Source organism: Trichosurus vulpecula, chromosome 2, assembly GCF_011100635.1.
Source record: "Trichosurus vulpecula isolate mTriVul1 chromosome 2, mTriVul1.pri, whole genome shotgun sequence".
In the NCBI taxonomy this organism is placed as follows: domain Eukaryota; kingdom Metazoa; phylum Chordata; class Mammalia; order Diprotodontia; family Phalangeridae; genus Trichosurus; species Trichosurus vulpecula.
Window position 1 is genome coordinate 146,012,374 of NC_050574.1, and position 27,114 is coordinate 146,039,487.

Here is a 27,114-nt window from a genome sequence, read left to right on the forward strand (position 1 = left end):
TACAGATGAGAAACTAAGGAAAAGAAAGTTAAATGACTTGCACCTAGTAAGTGTCTAAGGCTGGATTTGAACTTATATCCTCCTGACTCCAGGGCCAGTACTCTATCCACTGTGCCACCTAGCTGCCCTAGTGCTAAACACTAAGGATACAAGGAAAGGCAAAAACATGCCCTCCAAAAGCTAATGGAGGAGGGGAGAAAGAGGCAGTTGCCAATCTTCCTCAACGAAGGCATTTTTTCCATGTAGAAGAAATCATAGGTCCAAATTTCCGCCTTCCCCAAAACAAATAAAATCAAATCACCAAATCTTAGAGTTGAAAGGAATCTCAAAGGCCATTCAGCCCAACCCATATTTGAATAATAATTCTTTCTACAACATCCCCAAATGGTACCAAAACCATCTAGACTTTGCTTGAAGACCTCCATTGATGGGGAACTCACTACCTCCCTAGGCAGCCTCTTCTTTTGGTTCACTATAATTGTTAGCAACTTTTTTCCATATATCAAGCCCAGGTTTGCTTCTTTGTACCTTCTATTCATTGTTACTCATTCTTCCCTCTGGAGTCAAGCAGACAAAGTCTGGCCCCTTTTCCACTGGACAGCCTTTCAAATATTTATACAGTTATAACTATTGCTGATAAATCAAGACTATTCACTTCCAAAATCTTAGCTAGCACAATGAATTATTTTCTTTCTAAGGAGCACAAGTTAATTGTATGGTTGTTGTGGCTGCTCCACTATCAAATTATTTTAGGAGAGGCTGAGCCCAGTCCAGATGAATGGCTCAGCACCCATTCATTCCCTGCATATTTAAAGAGATCATTAGACTTGAAGATCTAAGTTCAAATCCCACCTCACATACTTACGAGCATCTTGACCCAGGGAAAAACATCAAAAGTAGTTCTTTGCCTCAGTTTCTTCATCTGTAAAATGAGGGGTTTGTGTTTGATGGATCCTAAGGTGCCTTCTAACTCTAACTCAATGGGCCCATGCACCCAGGTCCAGGCTAGACATTCCCAATGCTCCTGTGCCTTGGGGCCCAGACGGAATGCATATGGAGGGTTTTCACAACACCTTAAATTCCTTAAACATGACAGTGCTCCACCAACACTTTCCATGGACTTCAAACAAGAACCATGTGAAAGGATAGAGCAGTAATAAGGACTTCAACATAACAGTAAACCATTGTAAACAGAGACCAAAATTATAGCCCCCCAATTCCCATCTGTTGTGTTTACAAATCATAAAATCATTAACCTCAACTGAAGTTTTCTTATGATGCTTCCTGGACCTAGGTGATCTTGGATTTAAAGGCTATGTCAATAAAGAGCGAAGTCTTTCCAGATCATTAATCCACTAGAGCTTGCTCCTTGTTGAGATTGTGGCCAACCTGGCAACAAGGCAATGGAATTTTTGGCCACAGCAAATCTCAAAGACCACTTACTAAGTTATCAGGGCTTGCAATCTTTGATGATAGAGGAAGCAAACACATGAGGAAATCATTAATCCTTAAAGTACCAAAGAAAGACCATGAGATGTTAAAGCTAGAAGAGAACTTAGAAATAATCCAATTTAATCTCCTCATTTGACAGTTGAGGGAACTGAGGCCCAGAGGATGGAATTGACTTCTCCAAGACTGTACATCTGCTTAGTCACAGAGCCAAGGCCAGAATCCAGTTTTCCTGCCTTTGACCCTAATGCTCTGTCCAAGCACATCACAGCCTTCTATCATCTGTTACTTGTCATGTAGCCTACGATCCTCTATAAATACATACTTCCCATCCTTCCCCTTAGAGAGTGATTATTTTCCCCATTTCAGAGTTGCTAGAGCACAGAGAACAGAAAAGCCCAGTGTATCATTAGCAGTAACATGGGGAGGCATAAGCTGTGACTTCTAATCTTGTTTCAAACCTCAAAACCACACCATTTCTTTCTCAGACCTTCCTTTCCGAAAAATAAACCCAGGCTGTTTGAGCTCAGAATGTGTTTCCATGGGAAAGGGGGTATAAACCACAGTGTTGACATTCAGTGAGTCACAAGCATTAAGCAATTCTTCCTTCACTGTGGACTTTGCCGAGAAGCAGACAAAGGAACAGGTCCATTCTTTGTTATTCATTACAAAGAACAAGTGGAGCCAAAAAAAATGTTTTATTATAAAGGGTCTAGTTCTCCTTCTTATGGGTTAACCCCACTCTTCTTTCCTTCTGCTCCAAGCCTTTGAGCCAGATTCCCTCTCATTTTCTCCTGTCCCAAAGTCCTGAGAGGTTTCTTCAATGCTACCATTGAACAACTGACATTTGCACAACACCTGAAGGATGGTAAAATGCTTTCCTCATAAGAGTCCTATGAAGTAGAGAATGCAAATGTCCCCACTTTACTGAGGATCTGAGAAATTAAATGACTAGCCCATGGTTATGAATCTAGTAGGCATCTGAAGTGTGATTCAAATAGAAGTCTCCTGACTCCGAGTCCAGAAGTTCTCTATCCATCCTACCCTACTCCTACTCACATGTGACTTCTCAGCTCTTCAAATAAAAGGCTAAGTTTGAAGAGATGCTGGAAGTATCTTCTAAAAGGAAGCTTGAAGATTCTCAGTGGATTCCAATCATCTATGCTATTCTTGTCTCCCCTTGTGAAGACCCATTAAATTTACCGACAGAACAATTGGTATACTCTTCTTACTAAAGAAAATATTGTGACTTTTTAGTTGGCCTTATTTAACAAGTAGCATCTTAATGAGGCATGCACAACTGGTACACACTGGAAGCAACCTAAGTAGCCAAGGAAACCTCACACCTCCCACTGTAGACTACAGTGACTAAATTATTTATTCGAATCAAAAAGCTTATTGAGGACATAGAAAAATAGAAAGATAGATAGACAGACATCAGACACATAAACTTTTGACCCAGCCAGTCATTTCTTGCCTTTGGCACCTTGGAGAGAAATCCCAGTGGAGTGGAAGGCAGTGATAAGGAGGAGGAGGAGAAAGAGGAGGAAGATGAAGAGGAGGAGAAGGAAGTGCAGGAGGAGGAGGAGGAGGAAGAGGAGGAGAAAGAAGAAGAAGAAGAAGAAGAAGAAGAAGAAGAAGAAGAAGAAGAAGAAGAAGAAGAAGAAGAAGAAGAAGAAGAAGAAAGACAAGAAGGAGGAGGAGCAGGTGGAAGAGGAAGAGGAGAAGGAGGAAAAGGAGAAGAAACTCATTTCACACTTAATATAATACTTTATAGTTTTTTTTTAATTTTCTCATAATAACCCCTTAAGGGAGATAATGAAAATATTATTATCTACATCTTAGAGATGAGGTAACAGGCTCAAAGAGATCAATGATTTTCCCAAGGTCGTATAACTAAAACTCATAACGGCTCCCATTTAGAGAAAGCTTTAGGGTTTGTAGAGTGCCTTCTTCACAAGAGACCTATGTAGTCTGAGTCCCTCCTGTGTGACCCTGGGCAAACTACTTATCTTTCCGGGGCCTCAGCTTCCTAAACTGAAAAAATAAATAAGAAGGTTGGTCTGGATGACCTCCACAATCTCTCCAGCTCTACATTTATGGCCCTGTGATCCATTCCACTGAAAATTAAGGAAATCAAGGCTCATAGAGGTTAGTGACTGGGTCCCAGTGTCGAGCAACTAATGCTACCCATACCTCACATTTAGATGGTGCTTTAAGGAGGCGTATAGTGCCAATATTCTTAAACTCCTTTTACAAAGGAGGAAACTAAGTCTAAGAGAGGATAAATGAGTTATATAGGGACACACGGGTGATCAATGTTAGCAATAGAACTCAATCCCAGATCTTTCAACTCCACATAAAGCAATGTTCATACTGTACATAGCTATGCCCCAGAGTTTTCTGCTTTACACTCACTCTTTCAAGCAGCCCAATTTTATCCACTGAGGAGAAAGAGAATAATGGAGACAAATGTCAGAACATTGATCTGATACTTCAAGGTGCAGAATAAGTTATAGCAATATCCCTGGCAATGAGTTGTCCTGCATTAGAAACAATATTTTTAATATGGCCTCACTAGAAATATAGACACATCCTATGGTCTCTAGATATCATCTTTGCATTTAACAACCCCAGATTAAGTAATCAGGAATTATTCAATTTTGCGACACTTCGTTCATTCTCTAGGGCCCTCTCCTTTTTCCCTTTCTAGCCTTTTCCCTCAGTTTCCATGCAAGTCTAGTCTCTGGAACAAATAATAATCCAAGAAAATAGAAACCTAAGAAACAAAATACTAGAAATTATTTAGCTTGTCCTTATGGAACAACTGCTGGTGAACTTCTAATTTGTCTGAGTTATTTCAGTGATTAGGACACCCTTGGAAAGTTTCTCTTTCTAGAGGTGCCTGATACATCTAGAGTTTCTGATTATAGATGTACCTAGTGGTAACACCAGGAACCCAAAGGGGAAAAAGTCCCAACAGTAACTTCAGAAGGAGCAGACTGGCAAGGCAGAGCAATGGAACCCACCAGAAAATAGGCTCCATTGCTGCTGTATTTTCCAATAAGAATTGACTACAGATATCTGATCTGGAGGGTCTCCCTTTTCCAACCTTCCCACGTCTTCTTCAGGCAGACCCAAAATATTTACAGATGCATTCTTCCACTCCCATTCCCAGACTCCTGAGAAGGTGAATTTCTGCCCTAATTTATAGGTATAGAGAAGACCAAAACTCCAGAAAATAACAAGGTAAACTGCATTCTAAGAACATAGTCAAATTCACTTAAAATGAAGACCATTGGCAAAAGGAAGTCATTTCATCCACTAAACTGTAAACATGAGTGCTTGATATCATGAATTCCTGAAAATCATCCCAGGTACTATAGTAGTAGGTTATAGCTAGTCAAATTGCTCTCATTAGTAGAAATTAATCCAATTGCTATAGATTTATCCACAATAAATAATGAATAAAATGTTCCCTCCACCTGCTCCACCACCACCAAGAAGGTATTTGTACATGCCACAGATCAATCATTTCTTTGTATAGTTTTTGGTCGTAGGATCATAAGATCATAGATTTAGGCTGGAAGGGACCTTGGAGAACTAGTCCAATACTTATTTCACAGAAGAGATAATTCAAGGCACAGAAAAGTTAAGTGACTTGCCCAGGGTCACATAACTAATACACGGTAGAGTAAGGATTCAGATTAACCCAAGTCCCTCACACTATCCATTATACCACAAGGTATGAGTAAAATTTAAAAGGAGCACATAAAATGGACGCAAATAATCTTTTATGTATCTACAAGTTTTTTTTTTAATTTGCATGCATATGCATGCATTCTTTATTTAAATCTAATCATCTCTTCACCTTTAACAAAAATCTTCGTGCCTGAGATTGCAGTCCAGTCTGCTCTGGGAGTCAGAAGACTTGTTTCTGAGACCTTGTTCTGATACTATTAGACAACGGGCAAGTCACTTAACCATTCTCGGTTTCTTCATATTTTAAATTGGCAAAAAAAAAATACTAGTACTACCTTCCTCACAGAGAAAACAGATCATAAACCTAAAAATACTAATACCTGAAAATAGCTAATAGCTAAAAGCTATTAAAGCTTAAAATTGCACTGAGACTTTCAGGACACCCTGAATCAATGTAAATTCATGATATCATTGATTTAGAGCTAGAAGGTGCCTCAGAGACCATTTAGTCTAACCCCTTCATTTTTATTAGGAGGAAAATGATGCTCAGAGAGGATAAATAATCTGCCTACTATCACAAACATAATATTAGTGATGAAATTTGAACCTAGTTCTTCTGACTTGAGAGCCAAGGGTTCTCTTTACATTATGTCATCTTGCCTCCCTATATGATTCCTATCTTTTGCTCTACCTTTTCCAACATCCTCCTCTATCTGACTTGGCCAAAAGTGTTGCCACTCCGAGCACATTCTAATACCCTTATTTACAATAGTTTTCTTATCTTGGTCTCATTTCTTCCATATCTCTCCCCCTCATTGACTGTGCCCTGCTACATTACACATTTCACATTATTCAAACAAATAATTTCCTAAGAAGAGAGAAAAGTCATACCCCTAGGCTGTCATGGGGCCTGGATCAACTCACAAATCCAATTCAATTTAATTATTGAAAGGTTGAGTTGATGATTATTAGAGCTGAGATCATGGACTCATAAAATCATTGGCGATGTTTTCTAGGCCATCTAATCCATATGTTTCTAAAAAAGGAATCCCTTTTATGATATCACAGAGTAGTGGTTATCTAGTCTCTGTTTGAAGAAAGAGAACCTACCATGTTCATAGACAGCCTATTCTACTTTGGAAAGTGAAATGTGAACTTCAAAGGGCTTAGGATTTGAACCTAAAGTTCAGTTAAATGTTTTATCTTCTCCAATTCACCCATCACTTATTTGACTACCATTCTGCTTTGTTTTGAAGTTACCCAAATCATTTTGTTTGTGCTTTGAAAAACGTGTTTAAAAAATGCCATCAACTAACAACAAAAGCATAGATAAGGTCATAGAATCTAAAGTTAGAAAGATCTCAGAGGCCATTTCATCCAGTCCCTTCATTTTTACAATCAGGAAAACTGAGGTACAGAGTATCACACAGGTAGTAGGCATCCAAGGCTTTGAATCTCCAGAGCCACCATTCATCCTACATTGAACATCCAAGAATTCTAATGGTAAAGAACTATAATTTTAGACAAAAAAGGTTGGCCTTATGATAAAAATTTTAATATACCTGAAGAAGTACTATAAGAAATTTATGGAATGCAAGCTAAGTGTGCTAAGAAGCATCCAAATTCTTTTTTTGACCAAAAATATCTCTTTGGATGATTGTAAAGGTCTCAAACCCTTCATTGATTTTGTCTTTGAGATATTGATACCTTCCAATAGAATGCAAATAATGCCTCAAAGCAAGATGCCATATTAAGCTGTTAGATGCTAGCACCTTAGAACAGTTTAATCTACAAAACAGACCAGCCACCCTTCACAGTAGGCGAGGGAACCCCAGAATGCATGGTGGAGAGAGTAGGAAGGCAGGATGGCGAAAGAGGCACTAACAGGGGACCTTGGAGGATTCTCAACACAGACTATGCCTACATCACACTTTTGCCTAAAGTCTTAAAAAAATGAATCAAAATTGTATTTTTAAGACATCAAATCACAGGATGAAATCTCTATATCCAGTTCAGACCAATAAATTACAATTTCTCAGTCAGTAAGAGTTTGCTTCTTCAAAATTCCATCTGAAACTCATTCCTATAATAGGAAAGAACATATCTGAATGAATATATGTTAGGTCCAGAAAATTACCACTGCTTTCAAAGCAATAATTCCTTTCTTTATCAGAATTGGACAAGTCATTTCTTGGCATCAAGCTGTTATTTTCTCAGGTTAAGCCTTTTTCTTCTCTTTTCTGAATATGTCCTTGCCTTCTCTTGCAAAACCTTGAGTCATATACACATGACCTGGGATCATACATCTATTTGTTCGTCTAGTTTCTATGCATTTTGAATTTCTAGTGAAGCCTTCTTTTCATTTCAGTTCCTTTCGTTCCATCCCATTGTGGGTTTTTGAGGTGCCCATCAAACTTCAATCCACACAATCTCTAATTTTGGGGTATTCCTCAAGTCTTACTGTAAGAATGAGCTATTTGGAAATGGAAAGACACTTTCCTTTTTTATAATTGTGTAATGCTTTATTAAAAGCCTGACATTGAACACCAACATGACCAACTAAAATTGCTTAGTAACAATTTAAATTAATTTATTTCAATGCATAAAATATCATGAGTTTTTTGGTTTTCTCATTCTTTCTCACTAATCTTGCCTTTTGTATAGTGGCTAGTCCTGTGTCTTCTATTCTGAACCCACTTTGAATTACTTCACAAAGATGTTTTAGATTAACTTTGAAGCCACTTGAGAAACTATGTTTCCAGCAACTTCTTAGATGCAAAGAGGAAAACTGAGCTGAATAAATAACTAGGAAACAAATAATTAGGAAAATGTATATTTAAACTTCATCAAATGAAATATAAGAAAATAGTAGGGCTTTTTTTCCCATCAGCCATAAAGTGGCATCAATGTGATGGGGCTTTGCTATTGACATATATGCACAGAAGGGGCAGGAATGCCAGCTAGGTGGCCAGAAAACAAAGAATTACTGCCTCCTGAGCTTATGTTTTATTGAAAATTCATCTTCAAGCTAACCCAAAGAGGATCTTACAAATATTCAACTCCATTATAGTGGTGCACAAATTACTTGGGACAAAGAAAAATAATTAAATTTATTTCTTTATGTAATGAACTGCACACTTTTTTACATCTTTAAAAAATTTTTAATGTGCACTACAACTTCCTCTTGTTACATTAACTTGTTTTACATGTTTTTTAATTGAGTTTTCAAATTTTATCATATGCTTTTAAGTTCTTCATCACGAAACTATGCACAACACATTGGACATTAAGTGTACATTTGACAAAACTTTCATTTTCTCACACCTAAACTTTGATTATGGTCCATAGATTTTCAGTGGGGTTTAAGCCAAGTTAGTTTCCAGGCCACTAAAGTATATTTATCTCCATCTCTTAGATACATTTCTTAACCTTTTATGACAAGTGGCATGGTACAAGTAATATTCCATTTTTTTAAATTTCCATTTGGAAATTTCTATAATTTAGCCACAATTCTCACTGTATCCACCTATTTATCAGAGTTCATCATTTCCCCAGTGGGGACAAGCCTTCCAAGTCCACTGGAAACATAAAAATTTCCCAAGTAACTTTTGGGGCTGGGTGATTTACAGTTAAATGAAGATTCCCTGCTCTTACGGGCTTATCTGAATCTCTTCCGACAAATTTTTAGGCATAGCCTTAGATGAAATTGAGTTTCATCTGTAAAAATTCTGTTTCCAGTCTTATGTATTTCCACCTTTGTATTATCTTGCCCATGACAAGTGTTTTTCTTTCTCTTTGAGTGAAGCTTGAAACACTTGCCTTCCTTACACCAACCACTGCTACAATATCTCTAGTAGTTACTGAAGTATGCTCCTTAAGCACTTCAAGTACATTTCCTTGTAACAATATCCATGCTTTAAAATCACAGAATCAAAAACATGACAAGAGAAAGCTATGAAACGCCAATGCATAGCACAAAATCCAGCTCTTGACCAATAAAACTAAAGGATGGGAAACCAGCTCATTCTGATTTCTTCTTGAAGGTCAAGGTCAGATATTCTGAGGTAGCCTAATATCAGTAGAAGTACACATGCATGACCATTGACGTTGAAAAAAATACTGTTTAGCCCAAGTAATTCACACATGACCATATAATCTAGGGCTAATCATATAGGGCTGCAGTGCCATTACATAAAGGTCTAGAAGAAAAGTTACTTTTATCCTGCTAATATTGTGCATGGCTTTTGCTCTATATTCTCTATAACGGAAAAGTTATTATCCTGCCCTTCCTGAGAGATATTCTAGCCACTCTGGCCTGGAACACAGGTGCTAAGACCAGCAGATGGTCCTACAGATGTGGAACTGGAAGCTAGTACATATAAGGGAATGATGTCCAACAGAGACCATGTACCCAGTAGTCACCAGCCATCATAAGACCTTTTCCCCACAGAAATAAATGGATATGTGGTTCTTAGGTTCCCAGGAGACCCTATAAAACCCCATTTCACTTATAATGTACCTGAATTGTAGTACTAAAGGCATAAACTTAAGTTCTTCCTCTTAGGACCATTGCTGTATCCTGAATGAATTCCCCTAATGAAACCAAGAAGTAGGTGAAGTTTTTGTTTCTGGAATCCTTCCACTTTCTCTCTGGACTTCTTTGTCATCTATCAGTGCTCTCTCCAATTTGGTTCAACAATCATTCATGAAACAGCTATTATGAGCAAGGCAGTCTTCTAAGATAGAGATAGAAAATTGAAAAAACCTATACCTTACCTGCCTTCAAGGAGCTTATGGTCTAATTTAATTAAATTAATCCTCGATACTTAAGTGGAGCCAGAAAAACAACCCAGATCATGCTTCATATCCCATCCATTTGTCTATCAAGTCATTTTGCCGTCTTCCTTGTAACTTCTCCCCAACTGGTATAGCACCCCCAGCCCAGAGCACCAGAAAAAAATGCACTAAGTCTATTAAAGGAGTTAATCCATTTACCTTTGGAATTCCTGACCTAGGTCAAGCTGTCTTGACTCGTGAGTAAGTGAATACAAACTCATCTAGTACAGTATATTTTGCTGGTCCCAAATCAGACTAAATTTCACATCTTATTTGGCAATTCACATTATTGATGTGACCATCTGCCCTGTGGCCACACCTATCGTCCCCAACCTACCCCATATACACAGGGCCATCTCTGTCATCCCGTTCTATATCTTGCCACTGGGCCCAGGTTGTTCTGGGGAAAAAAGTGAGCCCTCCTCCACTTAAAACTAATTCATTTGCAAGTCGTGGCATCATCTTCCTGATGTCATGGTCCTCTTGGAGAATGAAGGACAAATAACAATAACAAAAACCTCCCCATGCACACCCTTCTCCCTTGCTCTGGGCTCTGCAGTCAAATCAGTAGTACCATATTGCTATTGGTTCTCAAAAGGCATCCCAATTGACATCCCTATGGATCAACTCACAATCTTTGTTATTCCTCAAACATAGTTAATATAGAACAAAGATATTTGATGAAATAGCATAGTAAGAAAAATAAAACATTCCCCCCACAATCCTGGGCCACACTATACCACAAAATATGAATTTCATCATCATCAGTGGGGTTAGTGGATACACATAGGAGTCATGGAGGAGGCACAAACATAGAGGAAACACTTGTAGCCCCTATACTTGTCAAGTCATGTCTCCAGTGCTACCAGACCACTGATGTGTACTGGCTATGTTATCAAGCTTCTCTCACTGGGAATGCTCCCTGTTTGGTGTGACATCTATGCTGGGTGAGTTACTCTACTTTTCCCCAATAGTCTCAAATTGTCTACTTGTAACTGTTAGACATTATGTCTCTATTGGGTGTTGCTTCCCTGGCCTCAGATCAGCTAATGTGATAGCTGCTTTCTTGGTTTCAGATGGTGTCTTGGTTGCTGTTGGTTACTGAGCACCTAGTCTCTGTTGGTCATGGCTCACTACTACTGGTTTCTGGAATCATCTCTTTGGGGCCACCCTCTAGCATCTAGTGACTTGGAAGATATCGTCTTCTTCCCTTAGGGACAGGCTTGTAGTTCTTTAATCATATCCACCATCCCCAGCTAACAAAATATAGTATGCCCCCAGGATAGAATTGTGTTTTCTTCTGGATCCCTATGCCTAGGCATTGGCAGCCTTCTGTTATAGATAACTATCTAACTTAAGTGTAGATATTCCCAAAATCTCCTATGGATTAGGTTGAAAATGAATTTTCAACAAAAGCTAAAGTCAGGAGGCAAGATCATTTTTCTCTGATCATCTAACCCCCTAATCCTACCTCCACCAATCATATCTTTTAGCAGCAAAGCCTCATTGCTTTGGTGTTGTATTTTAGCCAATGAAAAAAACCTCACTGTCTCTCCACACTACATTTGGTGAAGATTAAATATATACTTTTATTTATGCTTCTTGTGATTTAGCTCATTTTTTCTTAGTACATCAAGGAAATTGTTGGAAATTAATTTCCTCAAGTAATTTCAAATACCATTCATTTCAAATACCATTCTCCCAAAAACCCAACCCACCATGAAAACCTGTTCCTGGATATTCTGGGGTTATTTTCATCAGGCAGTAGCAAACAAAGCAACCCCTTGGGGACAGATGATAAAAGGGGGCAGTGTTTGTTAAAACATCTCCCACTTCTGCCATGGAAGTGCGCAGAGCTTGCTTATTTCTGAAGTTACCTAAGTCCGTGCCCAGGGATTTTTACAGTAACATGCTTTTAAAAAAACCAAGGTTATTGGAATTACATTGGCCAGCTTATAGCTACAAAACTATAAGCAGTCCATATTCTTCCACCCAATGATTCTATTCCTGGGCAAATGCTCCCAAGAAAATAAAAAACAAAAACAAAGTTCCAATAGATGCCAAAAATATTCATAGTAGCATTTTTTGTGTTAGTAAAAAACTAGAAACAAAGTAGGTACCTATTAATTGAGGAATTAAAAACCTAGAATAGATTAATGCTATGGAGTATTATTGTGCAGTTAAAAGTTACAAATATGAAGAATTCAGAGGAATATGGGAAGATTTCTCAAAACTAATATAGAGCAAAATAAGCAATACCACAGGAACAACATGCACAATGACTACAACAATGCAAATGAAAAGACCACTAAAAGAAAGCTGAACTCTGAATAACTGAAAAGCCAATGAGGGCCCAAGGAACGGGGGAAAAGTATACATTGGTATACATTGTCAGAGACAGTCACTAGCAGAGATTTTGCTTAGTTGGTTTTCTTTGTCACAAGGGAGAGTTCAGTCTGAACTGGGAACTATGATATAAAGATTTTAAAAAGGATCAATACGTTGTTCTACAAAAAGAAAAATAAATGAAATTCATAACAAAGAAATGAAAACTACATGGAGTATCATAAGAATTTTCCTGTCCTGTTGTCCATAAGAGCCTGCTAGCCTCTTAAAGATTCCTAGCAAAATTCTAGAACACATTATTAAGGAAGTAGTTGGTAAGCATTTGGAAAAGAAATTGATTATTACTACAAACTATCTATCATGAGTCCATTAAGAATAAACCCTGATAGATTACCTTCATTTCCCATCCTTTGTTACTGTTATAAGACTGGCAGGAAACAATGGTATTTTTTTTAAAAGATAATGAATCTGGAATGAGAATACCTATAGTTAAGTCTTCACTGAGGGGCTTTGGAAAGATTGTTTAACCTCTAAGAATCTGAGTTTTATCATTTGTAAAATGAGTAAAGTAGTGCACACTCTACTTCCTTCCCAGTGCATTGTGGGCATCAAAGGAGGATTGTTTCAAAGAGTTTTGCAAAATTTAATTAATTTAAATGACAGATATGAAAACAAAAGATATCATTAATTAAATACATAGAAGTCTTGTGTCAGGAGCCACTTCTACATGGCCAAAGTGGTCTTGCATTGGGGTTGATTTTATTGGCCCTATAAATGTGTTTTATTTTTTTATTTTATTCATTCTTCTAGCTTTGATGAAGTAAAAAGGAAAATGGAAAAAGATTACCCCAAGAACATTGAAGAAGAATTTCCAGGAATAATGGGCAAAATAGACGCTGCTGTTGAATTGAATGGTAAGTATCATATCAAACCTGAGATAAATACCATTTCAGAAAAAGATATCTTTTTAGAGTTGAATTTCAAGCATTCAATGAATTTGGAGTGAAAAATGTGTGTGTGTTTTAATATAATTGGTCTCCTTTGCAATCCTAAGTACTTTATTTTATGCATTTAAAAACATTATTTGGAGAAGAGGTCCATAGGTTTCACCAGACTACCAAAGTGATTAATGACAACAACAAAATGGATGAGGCTCTAGGCTCTGCCCAGCACAATACAAGACTGCTTCTTAGACATAGTTTGACATGTTATTTAAAGTGAGCTGGCCAGATCCTTAGTATGCTAGACTCTTTGACACAAGATCAGGGGATAGCTTGACACTGCTGCTCTGTCTCTGCTTCTAGAAAAGCTCAGAAAGGGCAGATTCAATAAGTCAACCAGTATTTAATTGGTTGGAACAATGATATCAAAGTATAAGAAAATATGGCACAGTTGATAGCTGAGTAATGGACTTAAAGAATCAGGAGTCTTGCATTTGAACCTTGCCTCAGACACTTAGTAGTCATGTGTCCCTGGCTAATTTACTTAACTTTCCCAAGTCTCAGTTTCTTTATCCATAACATTAATGTAATATTACTTGAACTACCTACCTTAGGGAATCATTTTGAGAAAAGTACTTTACAAACCTCATGTTTTATGTATATATGTGTATGTACATACATATATATACATATACATATATATATATATTCAATTTGTTATTATTAGACACAGGTCCTGTCTTTAATTGGAAATACTCATCAGAACTGCTTTGATTTCCCTTCTTTTAAAAAAAATTATTTATTTGGTAGTAGGGGGGAGAGATCACTCAAAAATGAAGATTTTACAATGTTTAAATTAAATATCCATCAGAGAAAAACTAGCCTAAATGTAACAATTAAAAAACAATACTGTACAAAATACCATATAGTCAGTCAACTAGCATTTATGAATCATCTACCATGTATGTGCCAGGTACTAAGCATTGGGATTATAAAAGAAAGCAAAAGACAGTCTCTGCTCTCAAGAAGCACACAGTCTAATGGGGAAGAAAACTTGTAAACAACTACATGTAAACAAAGAATATACATGCAGAATAAATAGGGGATAATAGACAAAGGGAAGGTACTAATATTGAGGGGGATGGGAAAAGGCTTCTTTAAAAGGTGAGGGTTCAGCTAAGACATGAAGGAAGACTGGGAAGCCAGAAGGTAACAGTGAGAAACTATGTGACTCCAGTGTGGTACAGCAGGAAAGAGCCACTAGATTTGGAGTCTGTGAACCTGATTTCAAATCCTGGGTTTGTTACTTATTATCTGAGTGACTTTTAGCACATCACTTCCTTTCCCTGGGCAAGTCACTCCCCTCCCCTCAGTTCTTTCCTCTCCCAAATGATAGGGTTATACTAGATAATCTCCCAATTGGACAGATAAATATATGCTGGAGCAGTGGAAGACTTCATTTAGAAGGTAAGACTTGAACTGGGCCCTGAAGAATAGTTAGGATATGGTGAGAGAATGTATAAGTGGAATAGACTTTATTGGGGTTATATACAGGGGCAGTCATATGAACAAAGGCACAGAGTGGAATACAGTATAAGCTATAATATATATAATATTTGATATAGATATATATGTATAGATAGATATAGATACATAAAAGGGACTAGAGGGAAAGATCTAAAGACTTGTTCTGTTAGGCCCCAGAGGGCTGAATCAAGAGTGGAAATTGCAAAAAAGGTGAACTGAGGCTTGATGTCAAGAAATTTTCCTGACAATTAATGATACCCCAAAATGGAATAAGCTGCCTGGAAAGGTAATGGATTCCTCTTGCTGGGAGGTCTTCAAGCAGAGGCTGTCAGGTATTTTATAGCAATAGTTCCTTTCATCTATGATTGGACTTTCTGACCACTGGATCCTTTCCAACTCTTAAATTTCATGATTCTGTAGTTCTAAGACTATTTGATTTTTTTTACTTATATCCCCAGTTCCTAGCTAGTGTCTGGCATGTAGTTCATTTCAGCCATTTTTCAGTTGTATCTGATTCTAAATGACCCCATCTGGGGTTTTCTTAGCAAAGATACTGGAGTGGTTTGCCATTTCCCTTTCCAGCTTATTTTACACATGAGGAACTGAAGCAAACAGGATTAAGTGACTTTCCTAGGGTTACACAGCTAGTAAGTGTCAGAATCCAGATTTGAACTCAGGAAACTACTGGCATGTAATAAGCATTTAATAAGTGCTTATAGAATTGAAGTGAGTAAAGGCTGTAATATTACTTCTACTATGGCATGGGAAGGAGACATTATGGGGAACCATAATGGTTCCATACTGGATCAGAGGGGTTGCCTTGAAGAGCAGTAGGATGAGGCCAGATTATGATAAGCACGAAAAGCCTGTCTAAAAAATTTACTCAGTGTGCTGCCTGACAAATTCTCAATTGCCCACTAAAGTAATACCACTTTTAGAAACATTACTAATTCTCTCATTTGCACACTCTTAAACCCCATTTTTGTTGTTACCAAACTTTTAATTTGTCTCTTTTAGGTTACATTTACTTCTTTTCAGGACCAAAATCCTATAAATATGATATAGAGAAGGAAGATGTGGTTAATGTGGTGAAATCTAGTTCCTGGATTGGTTGCTAAATAAACACATAAAGTATGAAGATCGCTGGAAAGAGCTGACGACTGGATCATGAGAATAGAAGCATAATGTAGGGTAGAAGGGGCTGACTTTTTAGAGGCCTCTGACTTACATACTGGTAGCAGGAAACTACTTGGTGAAAAGGAAAACTAAGCTTGTCAATTCCATCACCATCATTGAATCAACAAGTTCAATCTGTGTCAGACTCAGTTACCTTATCCTACTGTTTTAATGATCAGAATGAACTCCCAAACTCAACATCTCAATTTTCGTTTTCTCTTGGGCTTGAGTAAGAATTTTTGGCTTGTTATTTCTTATCAGGAGGAAGGCCTCTTAAAGGTATGCTGATTCATATGACAAACATTTCATTGACTAGAAAAATTATTGGCTGCATTATTAACAATATTTTTGTAGGCAATCGACATTCACAGTGCTGCAATTTGCTGTGCATTTTAAAAAATTTCCTGTTACTATTAAAATGCCATACAACCAAACTATGATGTGGTTGGTTTGTTTTTTGTTTTGTTTTGTTTTGTTTTGTTTGCTTGCTTTTCCAATTTAGCGCTGCTCTTTGAAATAGATAAGGGCAGGCAAAGTTGTGAATTCCCATACTAGACCAAGGACACCTTGTAACAGGAAATCTTTCCAACTGAAACCAACAAAAATGTTTTATTAGAACATTTCCTCATTTTTCCTTTCTGTTTAGCACCGGCTGGCTTCTATCAAACCATTTTTTTTTTAGTGTGTGAACTATCAGTTGGAGGAACTAGCGATGTCTAGACTAGAAAAGAAATGACTCAGAGGAAACACCTTGAGTATTTGAAGGACTGTCAAATGGAAAACATTGGACTTGTTCTGCTTGGGCTTTGAAGGAATTAGGAATAACAAGGGTAAAAGTTGCAAAGGAGTAAATTTAGGCTTGATATCAAGCGCAACTACCTAAGAAGGCTACTCAAAAGTGAAATAAGCTATCTAGGGCTGGGGGGAGAGGGAGTAAATATTTCCATCAATGGAGATCTTCAAACAAAAGCTCACTAAACAATTTCTGGTACATTAAGCAAGAGGTAATTTGTCCTAGATGGCAGGTGAAGACCAGGCCAACTTTGAAATTCTGTGATGACAATAAATACAATCGATAGAAATATAAGCCTGGGGGGCAGAGCCAAGATGGCAGCTGGAAAACAAGGACTCCCTTAAGCTCTCCCCCAAATCCCTCCAAACACCTGTAAAAAATGGCTCTGAACAAATTCTAGAGCTATAGAACCCATGAAATAGCAGAGGGAAACATGTCTCCAGCCCAAGACAGCCTGGATGGTCACTGGGATGGATCTATCTCACTGTGCTGGGAGCAGAGCACAGCCCAGTGTGGGCCACACCAGAACCAACCAGACTGGGAGTTGGGCAGACTAGGCCTTAGGGCCCTGAATCACTGAGCTGTGGCAGTTACTAGACTTCTCAGCACACCAACACCAAAGACAACTGAACAGGTCAGTGGGAAAATGGCTGGATTTGGATAAGAGAAGTGTGTGGTCTGGCCCCAGCCCTAGGGGCAGTAGATGCGGCGCAGCAGCAGCAGCAGTAGGAAGCTCCTGCAGCTGCTTTCAGAACTCCAGTGGCAGCTGCTTCCAGCCCCAGACCCACCCAGTGGGAGGAATCAAGTGGCAGATCAGAGCAGGAGTGCTGGGATTGCTTTGCTGGTGCAGAGGCAAGGTTCTTTTCCTTTGCCCTGCCTGGATCTGAGACATGGTCATGGTTGTCAGCTCTTAGGGGAGGAGGAGTGCTGGTGTGGCAGAGCTTGTGGTGAAGTAGCTCTGAAAACAGCAGCACAAGGCCCCTAAAGCTTGGGACAAAGTACTCTCCACACTAAAGGCAGCTCAAAGGTCAAGTAGTTGGCTGGGAACATGAGCAGGCAGCAAAAAAGGACTCAGACTCAGACTACAGAGTCTTTTTTGGTGACAAAGAATATCAAAACATATAGCCAGAAGAAGTCAACAAAGTCAAAGAGGCTATATCAAAAGCCTCCAAGAAAAATACGATTTGGTCTCAGGCCATGGAAGAGTGCAAAAAGGATTTGAAAAACCAAGTAGGAGAAGTAGAGGAAAAATTGCGAAGAGAAATGAGAGAGATGCAAGAAAATCATGAAAAAACAAGTCAACAACTTGCTAACAGAGACCCAAAAAAATATTGAAGAAAATAACACCCAAAAACAGACTAACCAAAATGGCAAAAGAGCTCCAAAAAGACAATGAGAAGAAGAGTGCATCAAAAGGCAGAATTAGCCAAATGGAAAAGGAGGTCCAGAAGACCACTGAAGAAAATACTACCTCAAAAATTAGAATGGAGCAAATGGAAGCTAGTGACTTTATGAGAAGTCAAGAAATCATAAAACAAAACCAAAAGAAAGAAAAAATGGAAGACAATGTGAAATATCTCATTGGAAAAACCACTGACCTGGAGAATAGATCCAGGAGAGATAATTTAAAAATTATCGGACTACCTGAAAGCCATGATCAAAAAAAGGAGCCTAGACATCATCTTTCAAGAAATTATCAAGGAGAATTGCCCTAATATCCTAGAACCAGAGGGTAAAATAGAAATTGAAAGAATCTACCAATCACTTCTTGAAAAAGATCCTAAAAAGAAAACTCCTAGGAATATTGTAGCCAAATTCCAGAGCTCCCCAGTCAAAGAGAAAATACTGCAAGCAGCCAGAAAGAAGCAATTTGAGTATTGTGGAAACAGAATCAGGATAACACAAGATCTAGCAGCTTTTACATTAAAGGACTGAAGAGCTTGGAATGTGATATTCTGCAGGTCAAAGGAACTAGGATTAAAACCAAGAATCACCTACCCAGCAAAACTGAGTATAATGCTCCAAGGCAAAATATGGATTTTCAATAAAACAGAGGACTTTCAAGCTTTCTCGATGAAAAAACCAGAGCTGAGTACAAAATTTGACTTTCAAATACAAGAATCAAGAGAAGCATGAAAAGATAAACAAGAAAGAGAAATCATAAGGGACTTACTAAAGTTGAACTGTTTTGTTTACATTCCTACATGGAAAGATGATGTTTGTAACTCATGAGACCTTTCTCAGTATTAGGGTAGTTGGAGGGAATGTACATATATATAGACAGAGGGCACAGGCTGAGTTGAATATGAAGGGATGATATCTAAAAATAATAATAATAAAATTAAGGGGTGGGAGAGGAATATATTGAGAGAGGGAGAAGGGGAGAGATAGAATGGGGTAAATTATCTCACATAAAAGTGGCAAGAAAAAGCAGTTCTGTTGAAAGGGAAGAGGGGGCAGGTGAAAGGGAATGAGTGAATCTTGCTCTCATCATATTTGACTTGAGGAGGGAATGACCTATACACTCAATTTGGTATCTTATCCTACAGGAAATTAGAGGGGAAGGGGATAAAAGAGGGGGGATGATAGACGGGAGGGCAGATAGGGGGAGGAGGTAATCAAAAGCAAACATCTTTGAAAAGGGACAGGGTCAAGGGAGACAATTGAATAAAGGGAGACAGGATAGGATGGAGGGAAGTATAGTTAGTCTTTTACAATATGACTATCATGGAAGTGTTTTGCATAATGATACATGTGTGGCCTATGTTGAATGGCTTGCCTTCTCAAGGAGGCTGGGTGGGGAGGGAAGAAGGGAGAGAATTTGGAACTCAAAGTTCTAAAAACAAATGCTCAAAAAAAAAAGTTGTTTTTACACGCAACTGTGAAACAAGATATACAAGCAATGGGGTATAGAAATCTGTCTTGCCCTACAAGAAAGTAAGGGGAAAGAGGATAAGGTGGGGGAAGTGGGGTGATAGAAGGGAGGGCTGACCAGGGAATGGGGCAATCACAATATGTGCCATCTTGGAGTGGGAGGGAGGGTAGAAATGGGGAGAAAATCTGTAATTCAAAATCTTGTGGAAATCAATGTTGAAAACTAAAATATTAAATAATACAAATATATATGGAAAGAAATATAAGCCTGGCAAAGACTCTAGGAGAAAACAAGGATATAGAAAGATCTGATCTGAAGTCAAAGAGTCATTGTTCAAATCCTGCCTTAGATGCTTACTAGTTAAGTGATGTTGGGCAAGTCATTTAAACTCTTTGGGCCTCTCCTTCCTCATCTGTAAAACAAGGAGCTTAGATTATGTGGTCTCTGAATAATAGCACTGTGTACTAGTGTGCTAGACTCATGATCATCTTCTGTCTTCAGGCAGGACTATGCTAAATGAAACCTTCTTTAAATGACATATCTAGTTTCCTCCAAATGGTCTCTAGGAAAGTAATAACTAGCATTTATTTAGCACATTAAGATTTGAAAAGCTATATATATGTTTATTCTTTTGAATCTTTTCGTAATGCATTCTGCAATGTTAAGCAACTCTACTAAACTTCATGCCAACTGTTAATTTGATCTTTTTTCTGCTGCAATCTGAGTCTACTTTCTAATGTTCATTCTTTAGTAGTGAGGAACAGAGTTGATTATCTTCTTTATATACTTCAGGTTAAAAAAAATCAGCATTCTCTTTTTTTAAATTATTTTCTTTCTAAGGAGAGCAATCTCCTACATATACATGCATAGGGTTACCCTTTAAAAAAAACATCATCTAGTACTGGAGTTGTGAATACTCCATCCATCCAGGCATCTCATAGACCCTCCACATAGTCTCATTCTGGGTAACTTTGGTCCATATTATGCCATTAATTTTCCATAGAGGGTCAACCCTGTGCATAGAAGAATTCCTCTGGTGCTTTTGGTACCTTGAAGGTACAATGCACCTCCCTGACTTAAAGATTTTCTATTTTAAATAGAGGAGAAGCTTGAGAAAATAGCTATTTAAAGCTTTTTATTGAATTTCTGTTGCCAAAACTAGTTATGTGTTGTTAGACCCCTTTGAAGCCCTCTAAATGGAATGTGCTAGACTGAATAAAGGCAAATTTGGCTGTCTTGATTATCCAATGAATGATAGACCATACATTAATAATAAGATGATAGACTGTTGTTTTTGCTGTTGTTCAGTCATGTACGACTCTTTGTGATTCCATGAGCCATGCCATGCTGTTAGTGAGGTTTTCTTGGCAAGGATACTGAAGTAATTTGCTATTTCCTTCTCTGATGGATTAAGGCAAACAGAGGTTAAGTGACTTGCTCAGGGTCACACAGTTAGTAAGTATCTAAGGCCAGATTTTAACTCAAGTCTTCTAGACTCCAGGCCCGGTGCTCTACCCACAGAGCCACCTAGCTGCCTCCTGTAAGATGATGAACTAACCTGCTTCAAAAGCAGTGTCTGCAGTTGGTCTTAAAACTATTTTATGAGCTACCAGGACTGTAGTCTAGTCGTTATGACAATGATTCCTAGCATAAAAAGTGTCAACCATGTTAATGTAAAAACAAAGACTCTTCTTGGCGCTGCTATAGTTGGTCTGCAGTATGCTAAATGGCCTCCTGCTAATAGAATAGCTTGAAAGCTGTGTAATTCTATCATCATTCATTGCATTTGATGACCATCTCCTCTTCTTTACAATGTCTTTTTTGTCAACTAAAATTCATTTTGGGGGTGGTGAACATTTTTAATAGCTTGTAATGTCCCTTGAGATAAATAGGGCTCCCTTCAGCCTTCACACAACCAGCATCAAAGGTTACAGACCTTGGAGTTTTACTTTTCAAAAATTAGACAGTATTAAGCCTCTAAGTTAAAATGATAATGAAATTATATCTTTTTTGCACCAAACCTGTGACTTTATTGGTATAGAAACTCCCAATGAAGAAATTTCCTCTATCAGTGCATATTGAGCCTTGGAGAGTAACCTGGAGATTTGTCCTGGAGAGTCATTGAGAAATTAACTGACATGACCAGAGTCACACAATAGATATGTATCAGAGACAGACTCAAAGCCAGACCTTTGTAATTTCAAGACTTTCGCTCTATATTATAAATCTGAAGTCCCTAAACTTGTTCTTTTCTTAAATATTCTGATAATTATATTTCTTTAGGTTTCCTTCACAATCCTATGTATTTTATTTTAGGCATTTAAAAACATGATTCTGAGGAGTCCTTAGACTTTATTAGACTACCAAAGGGAGTCCCTGCATGAAATAGTTTAGGAACTTGTGCACTATTCCAAGCTATTCCCCCAGGTAATTTCTCATCAGAGGTTAAAGGCACAAGTATCCTTTGGAGCCATCATGTCTACGCTGTGACACAGCATTCTCAACCCCTAGATATGGATGTTGTATACATTGGAAAGAAGCACCTGGCCTTTTACCAAACAAAAGGAAAGAGAGTAATGGTGGTTGTGGTATCATTTCTCCATCACACAACCCAGACACCTCTCTCAGCTGAGAAATAGGGGCAGAAATAATTCACATACAATACACATTTGGCTTCAGTATAAATGTAAGTAGAAAATGTTTCATTAAATAAAGGCATTTTAACCAACAGCCATAATGACTCACATTTACAAAGTACTCCAAGTGTTAGGAAGTGATTTCTTTTGGATAGAACGTATTTTGGGGAAGAGGGAAATGAACAAGCCCCTTGTGACATGTGTGTGTGTGTTTATCCTGCTGATAATGACATCTTTCCAAAGATGGAGGAAATAAGAAGAAGAACTGCAATTCTAGACCCTATTCTGCCCAGAATAGAAGAATTGGTTGGTGACGTGGAGATAACAAGGATTTAGTAAGAGTCGTGATCATGCCATCTTAGAGGCTATGCTAGAGTAAGAGAAACATCCAGAAGAGTCTTACTTCCATGTTGCATCATCCATGGAACACAGGTCACCTTGAGTTCTCAAAGTCTATGCTGGTGGAAGACAAGCCAAGGGAAATTCTACCAAGTCTGAAAGGCTTTAAACTACGTGATCAGATTTTGTTTGCTACCTGTGAACCAGCTCATCACCAGCAAGTTGGCAAATTAACCATATATTCTTTGGCCACAGCAACTCATGACACAGGTTAAAAATCCAAAATGACCCTTGGTCCTCTATGACTTCCTTCTGCTTTTTCAGTGATGGTGGAAGAATAGCAAAAAAGGGACACAAAAAATACAAGGAGTCACAAAAGTTTTATACCATTTATAGACATTAATTTAATGACTGGCACTCCTAAATGTGAAATCTCTGACCAATCACCAGTTTGATACATAATTAGAGGAACAGAATCACACATCTATAAATAAAACTAGAAGACACAAACAAGCTGAACTTCATGGGAAGATGGCTCATATGTTTTCATCAGAGATGTCAGTCAAGGATTCAGCAGAGTTGGCTTCATCCTATGCTCCAAGAAACTTAATTATATTTAATACTTTATCATCTCTTCTTGAAGTGCTCAAGATAAAAGCACTATCATGAAAATAAGAGCATATACCAATATATGTTGCAAAGAGTAAATAAATGACTAATTCTTTGAAAAACTTGAAAAGCTCCTCCAAATCAAGCCAATATATGTCTTAATAATATGACCTTAACATAAAGGTGGACACAAGGGCAGAGTCCTGTGTATAGGAATATAATTTCCAAGGATGGAGAGATTATCCATCTCCTCTGCTTTTCCTTCAATATTGAGCAGTGAATGCTCTCTAATTAAATGGTTATATAATGTGCTACCAAAATGTCACTAGAAAATGAAAACAGTGGGGCAGAGCCAAGATGGAGGCTGGAAAGCAGGAACTTACTTAAGCTTTCCCCCAAGTCCCTCCAAACACCTGTAAAAAATGACTCTGAACAAATTCTAGAGCTACAGAACCCATGAAATAGCAGAGGGAAGCAGATCTCCAGCCCAGGACAGCCTGGATGATTACTGGGAAGGGTCTATTGCATGGTGCTGGGAGCAGAGCACAGCCCAGCATGGGCCACAGTAGGCCATAGAGCCATAAATCGCTGTGCTGTGGCAGTTAGCAGACTTCTCAACCCATAAACACCAAAGACAACTGAGCAAGTTAGTAGGAAAACTTCTGGATCAAGGTGAGAGCAGTCTGGCCCCAGCCCCGGGGGCAGTGGGGTTGGCACGGTGGAGACTGCAGCAGGAAGCTCCTGTGGCAGCTTTCAGAGCTCCAGCTGCAATTTCTTCTGGCCCCAGGCCCACCCGGTGGGAGGAATCAAGCAGCAGATCAGAGCAGGAGTGCAGCGAGCACTTTGCTGGCACAGAAGCACGGTTCCCTTGCTTTACCCTGCTTGGATCTGGGTGGTGGTCCTAATTGGTGGTTCTTGAAAGAGGAGAAACACTGCTGGTGTGGCAGAGCTCATGGTGACAGTGGAGTAGAAGTAGCTCTGAAAACAACAGCACAAGGCCCCTAAAGCTCGGGACAAAGTACTCTCTACTCTACAAGCAGTCATACCCTGACAAAAAGCTCAAAGGTCAAGTAGTTGGTTGGGAACATGAGCAGGCAGAGAAAACAGACCCAGACAATAGAACCGTTTTTTGGTGACAAAGAAGATCAAAACATACAGCTAGAAGAAGTCAACAAAGTCAAAAGCCTCCACAAAAATATGAATTGGCCTCAGGCTATGGAAGAGCTCAAAAAGAATTTGGAAGAGCAAGTAAGAGAAGTAGAGGAAAAATTGGGAAGAGAAATGAGAGTGATGCAAGAAAACCATGAAAAACAAGTCAACAACTTGCTAAAGGAGACCCCAAAAAATACTGAAGAAAATAACACCTTGAAAAACAGACCAACCCAAATGGCAAAATAGCTCCAAAAAGCCAATGAGGAGAAGAATGCCTTGAAAGGCAGAATTAGCCAAATGGAAAAGGAGGTCCAAAAGATCACTGAAGAAAATACTACCTTAAAAATTAGATTGCAGCAAGTGGAAGCTAGTGTCTTTATGAGAAATCAAGAAACTATAAAACAGAAGCAAAGGAATGAAAAAAATGTGAGACAATATGAAATATCTCATTGGAAAAACCACTAACCTGGAGAATAGATCCAGGAGAGATGATTTTAAAATTATTGGACTACCTGAAAGTCACAATCAAAAAAAAAGCCTAGACAGCATCTTTCAAGAAATCATCAAGGAAAACTGCCCTAAAATTCTAGAGCCAGAGGGTAAAATAGAACTTGGAAGAATCCACTGATCACTTCTTGAAAATGATCCCAAAAAGAAAACTCCTAGGAATATTGTAGCCAAATTCCAGAGTTCCCAGGGCAAGGAGAAAATACTGCAAGCAGCTAGAAAGAAGCAATTTGAGTATTGTGGAAACAGAATCAGGATAACACAAGATTTAGCAGCTTCTGTATTAAGGGATTGAAGGGCTTGGAATATGATATTCTGCAGGTCAAAGGAACTAGGATTAGAACCAAGAATCACCTACCCAGCAAAACTGAGTATAATGCTCCAAGGCAAAATATGGATTTTCAATAAAACAGAGGACTTTCAAGCTTTCTCAGCAAAAAAAACCAGAGCTGAGTACAAAATTTGACTTTCAGATACAAGAATCAAGAGAAGCATGAAAAGGTAAACAAGAAAGAGAAATCATAAAGGACTTACTAAAGTTGGACTGTTTGGTTTACATTCCTACATGGAAAGATGATGTTTGTAATTCATGAGACCTTTCTCAGTATTAGGGTAGTTGAAGGGAATATACATATATAGAGAGACAGAGGGCACAGGCTGAGTTGAATATGAAGGGATGATATATAAAAATTAAATTAAATTAAGGGGTGGGAGAGGAATATATTGAGAGAGGAAAAAAGGGAAGGATAGAATGGGGTAAATTATCTCACATAAAAGTGGCAAGAAAAAGCAGTTCTATTGGAAGGAAAGAGGGAGCAGGTGAAAGGGAATGAGTGAATCTTGCTCTCATCGTATTTGACTTAAGGAGGGAAAGACATATACACTCAATTGGGTATCTTACCCCACAGCAAAGTAGGAGGAAGGGGATAAGAAAAGGTGGATGATAGAAGGGAGGGCAGATAGGGGGAGGAGGTAATCAAAAGCAAACATCTTTGATAAGGGACAGGGTCACGGGAGAAAATTTAATAAAGTGGGACAGGATAGGACAACATGATTATTGTGGAAGTGTTTTACATAATGATACATGTGTGGCCTATGTTGAATTGCTTGCCTTCTTAGAGAGGGTGGGTGGGGAGAGAAGAGGGGAGAGAATTTGGAGCTCAATGTTCTAAAAGCAGATGCTCAAAGAAAAAGTTGTTTTTGCATGCAACTGGGAAATAAGATATACAGGCAATGGGGGATAGAAATCTGTCTTGCCCTACAAGAAAGATAGGGGAGAGGGGATGGGGGGCGGAGTGGGGTGACAGAAGGGAAGACTGACTGGGGAACAAGGCAATCAGAATATATGCCATCTTGGAGTGGGGGGGAGGGTAGAAATGGGGAGAAAATTTGTAACTCAAAATCTTGTGGAAATCAATGTTGAAAACTAAAAATATTAAATAAAAAATATGGGGGAAAAAATGAAAGGGTGGATGGGACTAGATGAGAGGTGGCCAGAAAACATCCACAATACTTTTGCTGCCAAGCCAGATTCAAATATAGTTGGGAAATATTTACCAAAATAAACAAAAATAAAATAGGACATGGATAATGTTTAAAAAAAAAGAAAATGAAAACAGAGTCTGATACAAAATCAGGTATCCAAATGAGGTTTATGGAAGAACAAAGCTGTTTGGATCCCAAGATATTAGACTACCTCTAATATTCCTGGCCCTTCAATGAGACCTCGTCATCTCTTGTGTCTGTGGAGGAAAGACAGGCAGGTAAGCAGCAAAGAATTTTCAGAACAAGTACTCTTCAGCAATCTTTGTTACCAGTACATGTTCAACAAAGTGTAATTTGAGGCTGAATTTCCCCTAATTATATAGAGAAAAAGCTCTCCACATGGTGGAACTGATAAAGATTTTCTGAACTCATGGTGAGTTTTCTGAATATCTCATCATTGACACAAAGTCAACACTCTCAGTCACCTCCAATACAGGTGATTTATCTGGAAGGAAGATCTGTGCTAGAAAGTTTCTCATGTTTAGCTTAAGGATGACACAAATTCAGAGATCGTGTTATCTCAGGGTGGGAAGCCCGCCCAGTATAAGTCTTAATCATTATTCTGAAAATGACCTTGGAAGAAGCTATTATTGTCTTAAAAGGGAGGGCTTTTCATAAAAAAAGTGGCAGCAAAAAAAAAAAAAAAAGAAAACCTTTTGCACTTTTGAAAGGCCAGCTAAG

General features: G+C 38.4%; 1 protein-coding gene across 1 annotated transcript in view; it reads left to right on the forward strand.

The window, feature by feature from the left end:
* Nucleotides 1–15,919, forward strand: part of MMP20 (matrix metallopeptidase 20) — a 55,941-nt gene extending 40,022 nt beyond the window's left edge. Inside the window, exons 9-10 of the mRNA XM_036745336.1 lie at nucleotides 13,144–13,247; nucleotides 15,819–15,919. Of these exons, the coding sequence (XP_036601231.1) occupies nucleotides 13,144–13,247; nucleotides 15,819–15,919 (205 nt within the window). The remainder of the gene's footprint in view (nucleotides 1–13,143; nucleotides 13,248–15,818) is intronic.
* Nucleotides 15,920–27,114: the final 11,195 nt, after the last annotated feature.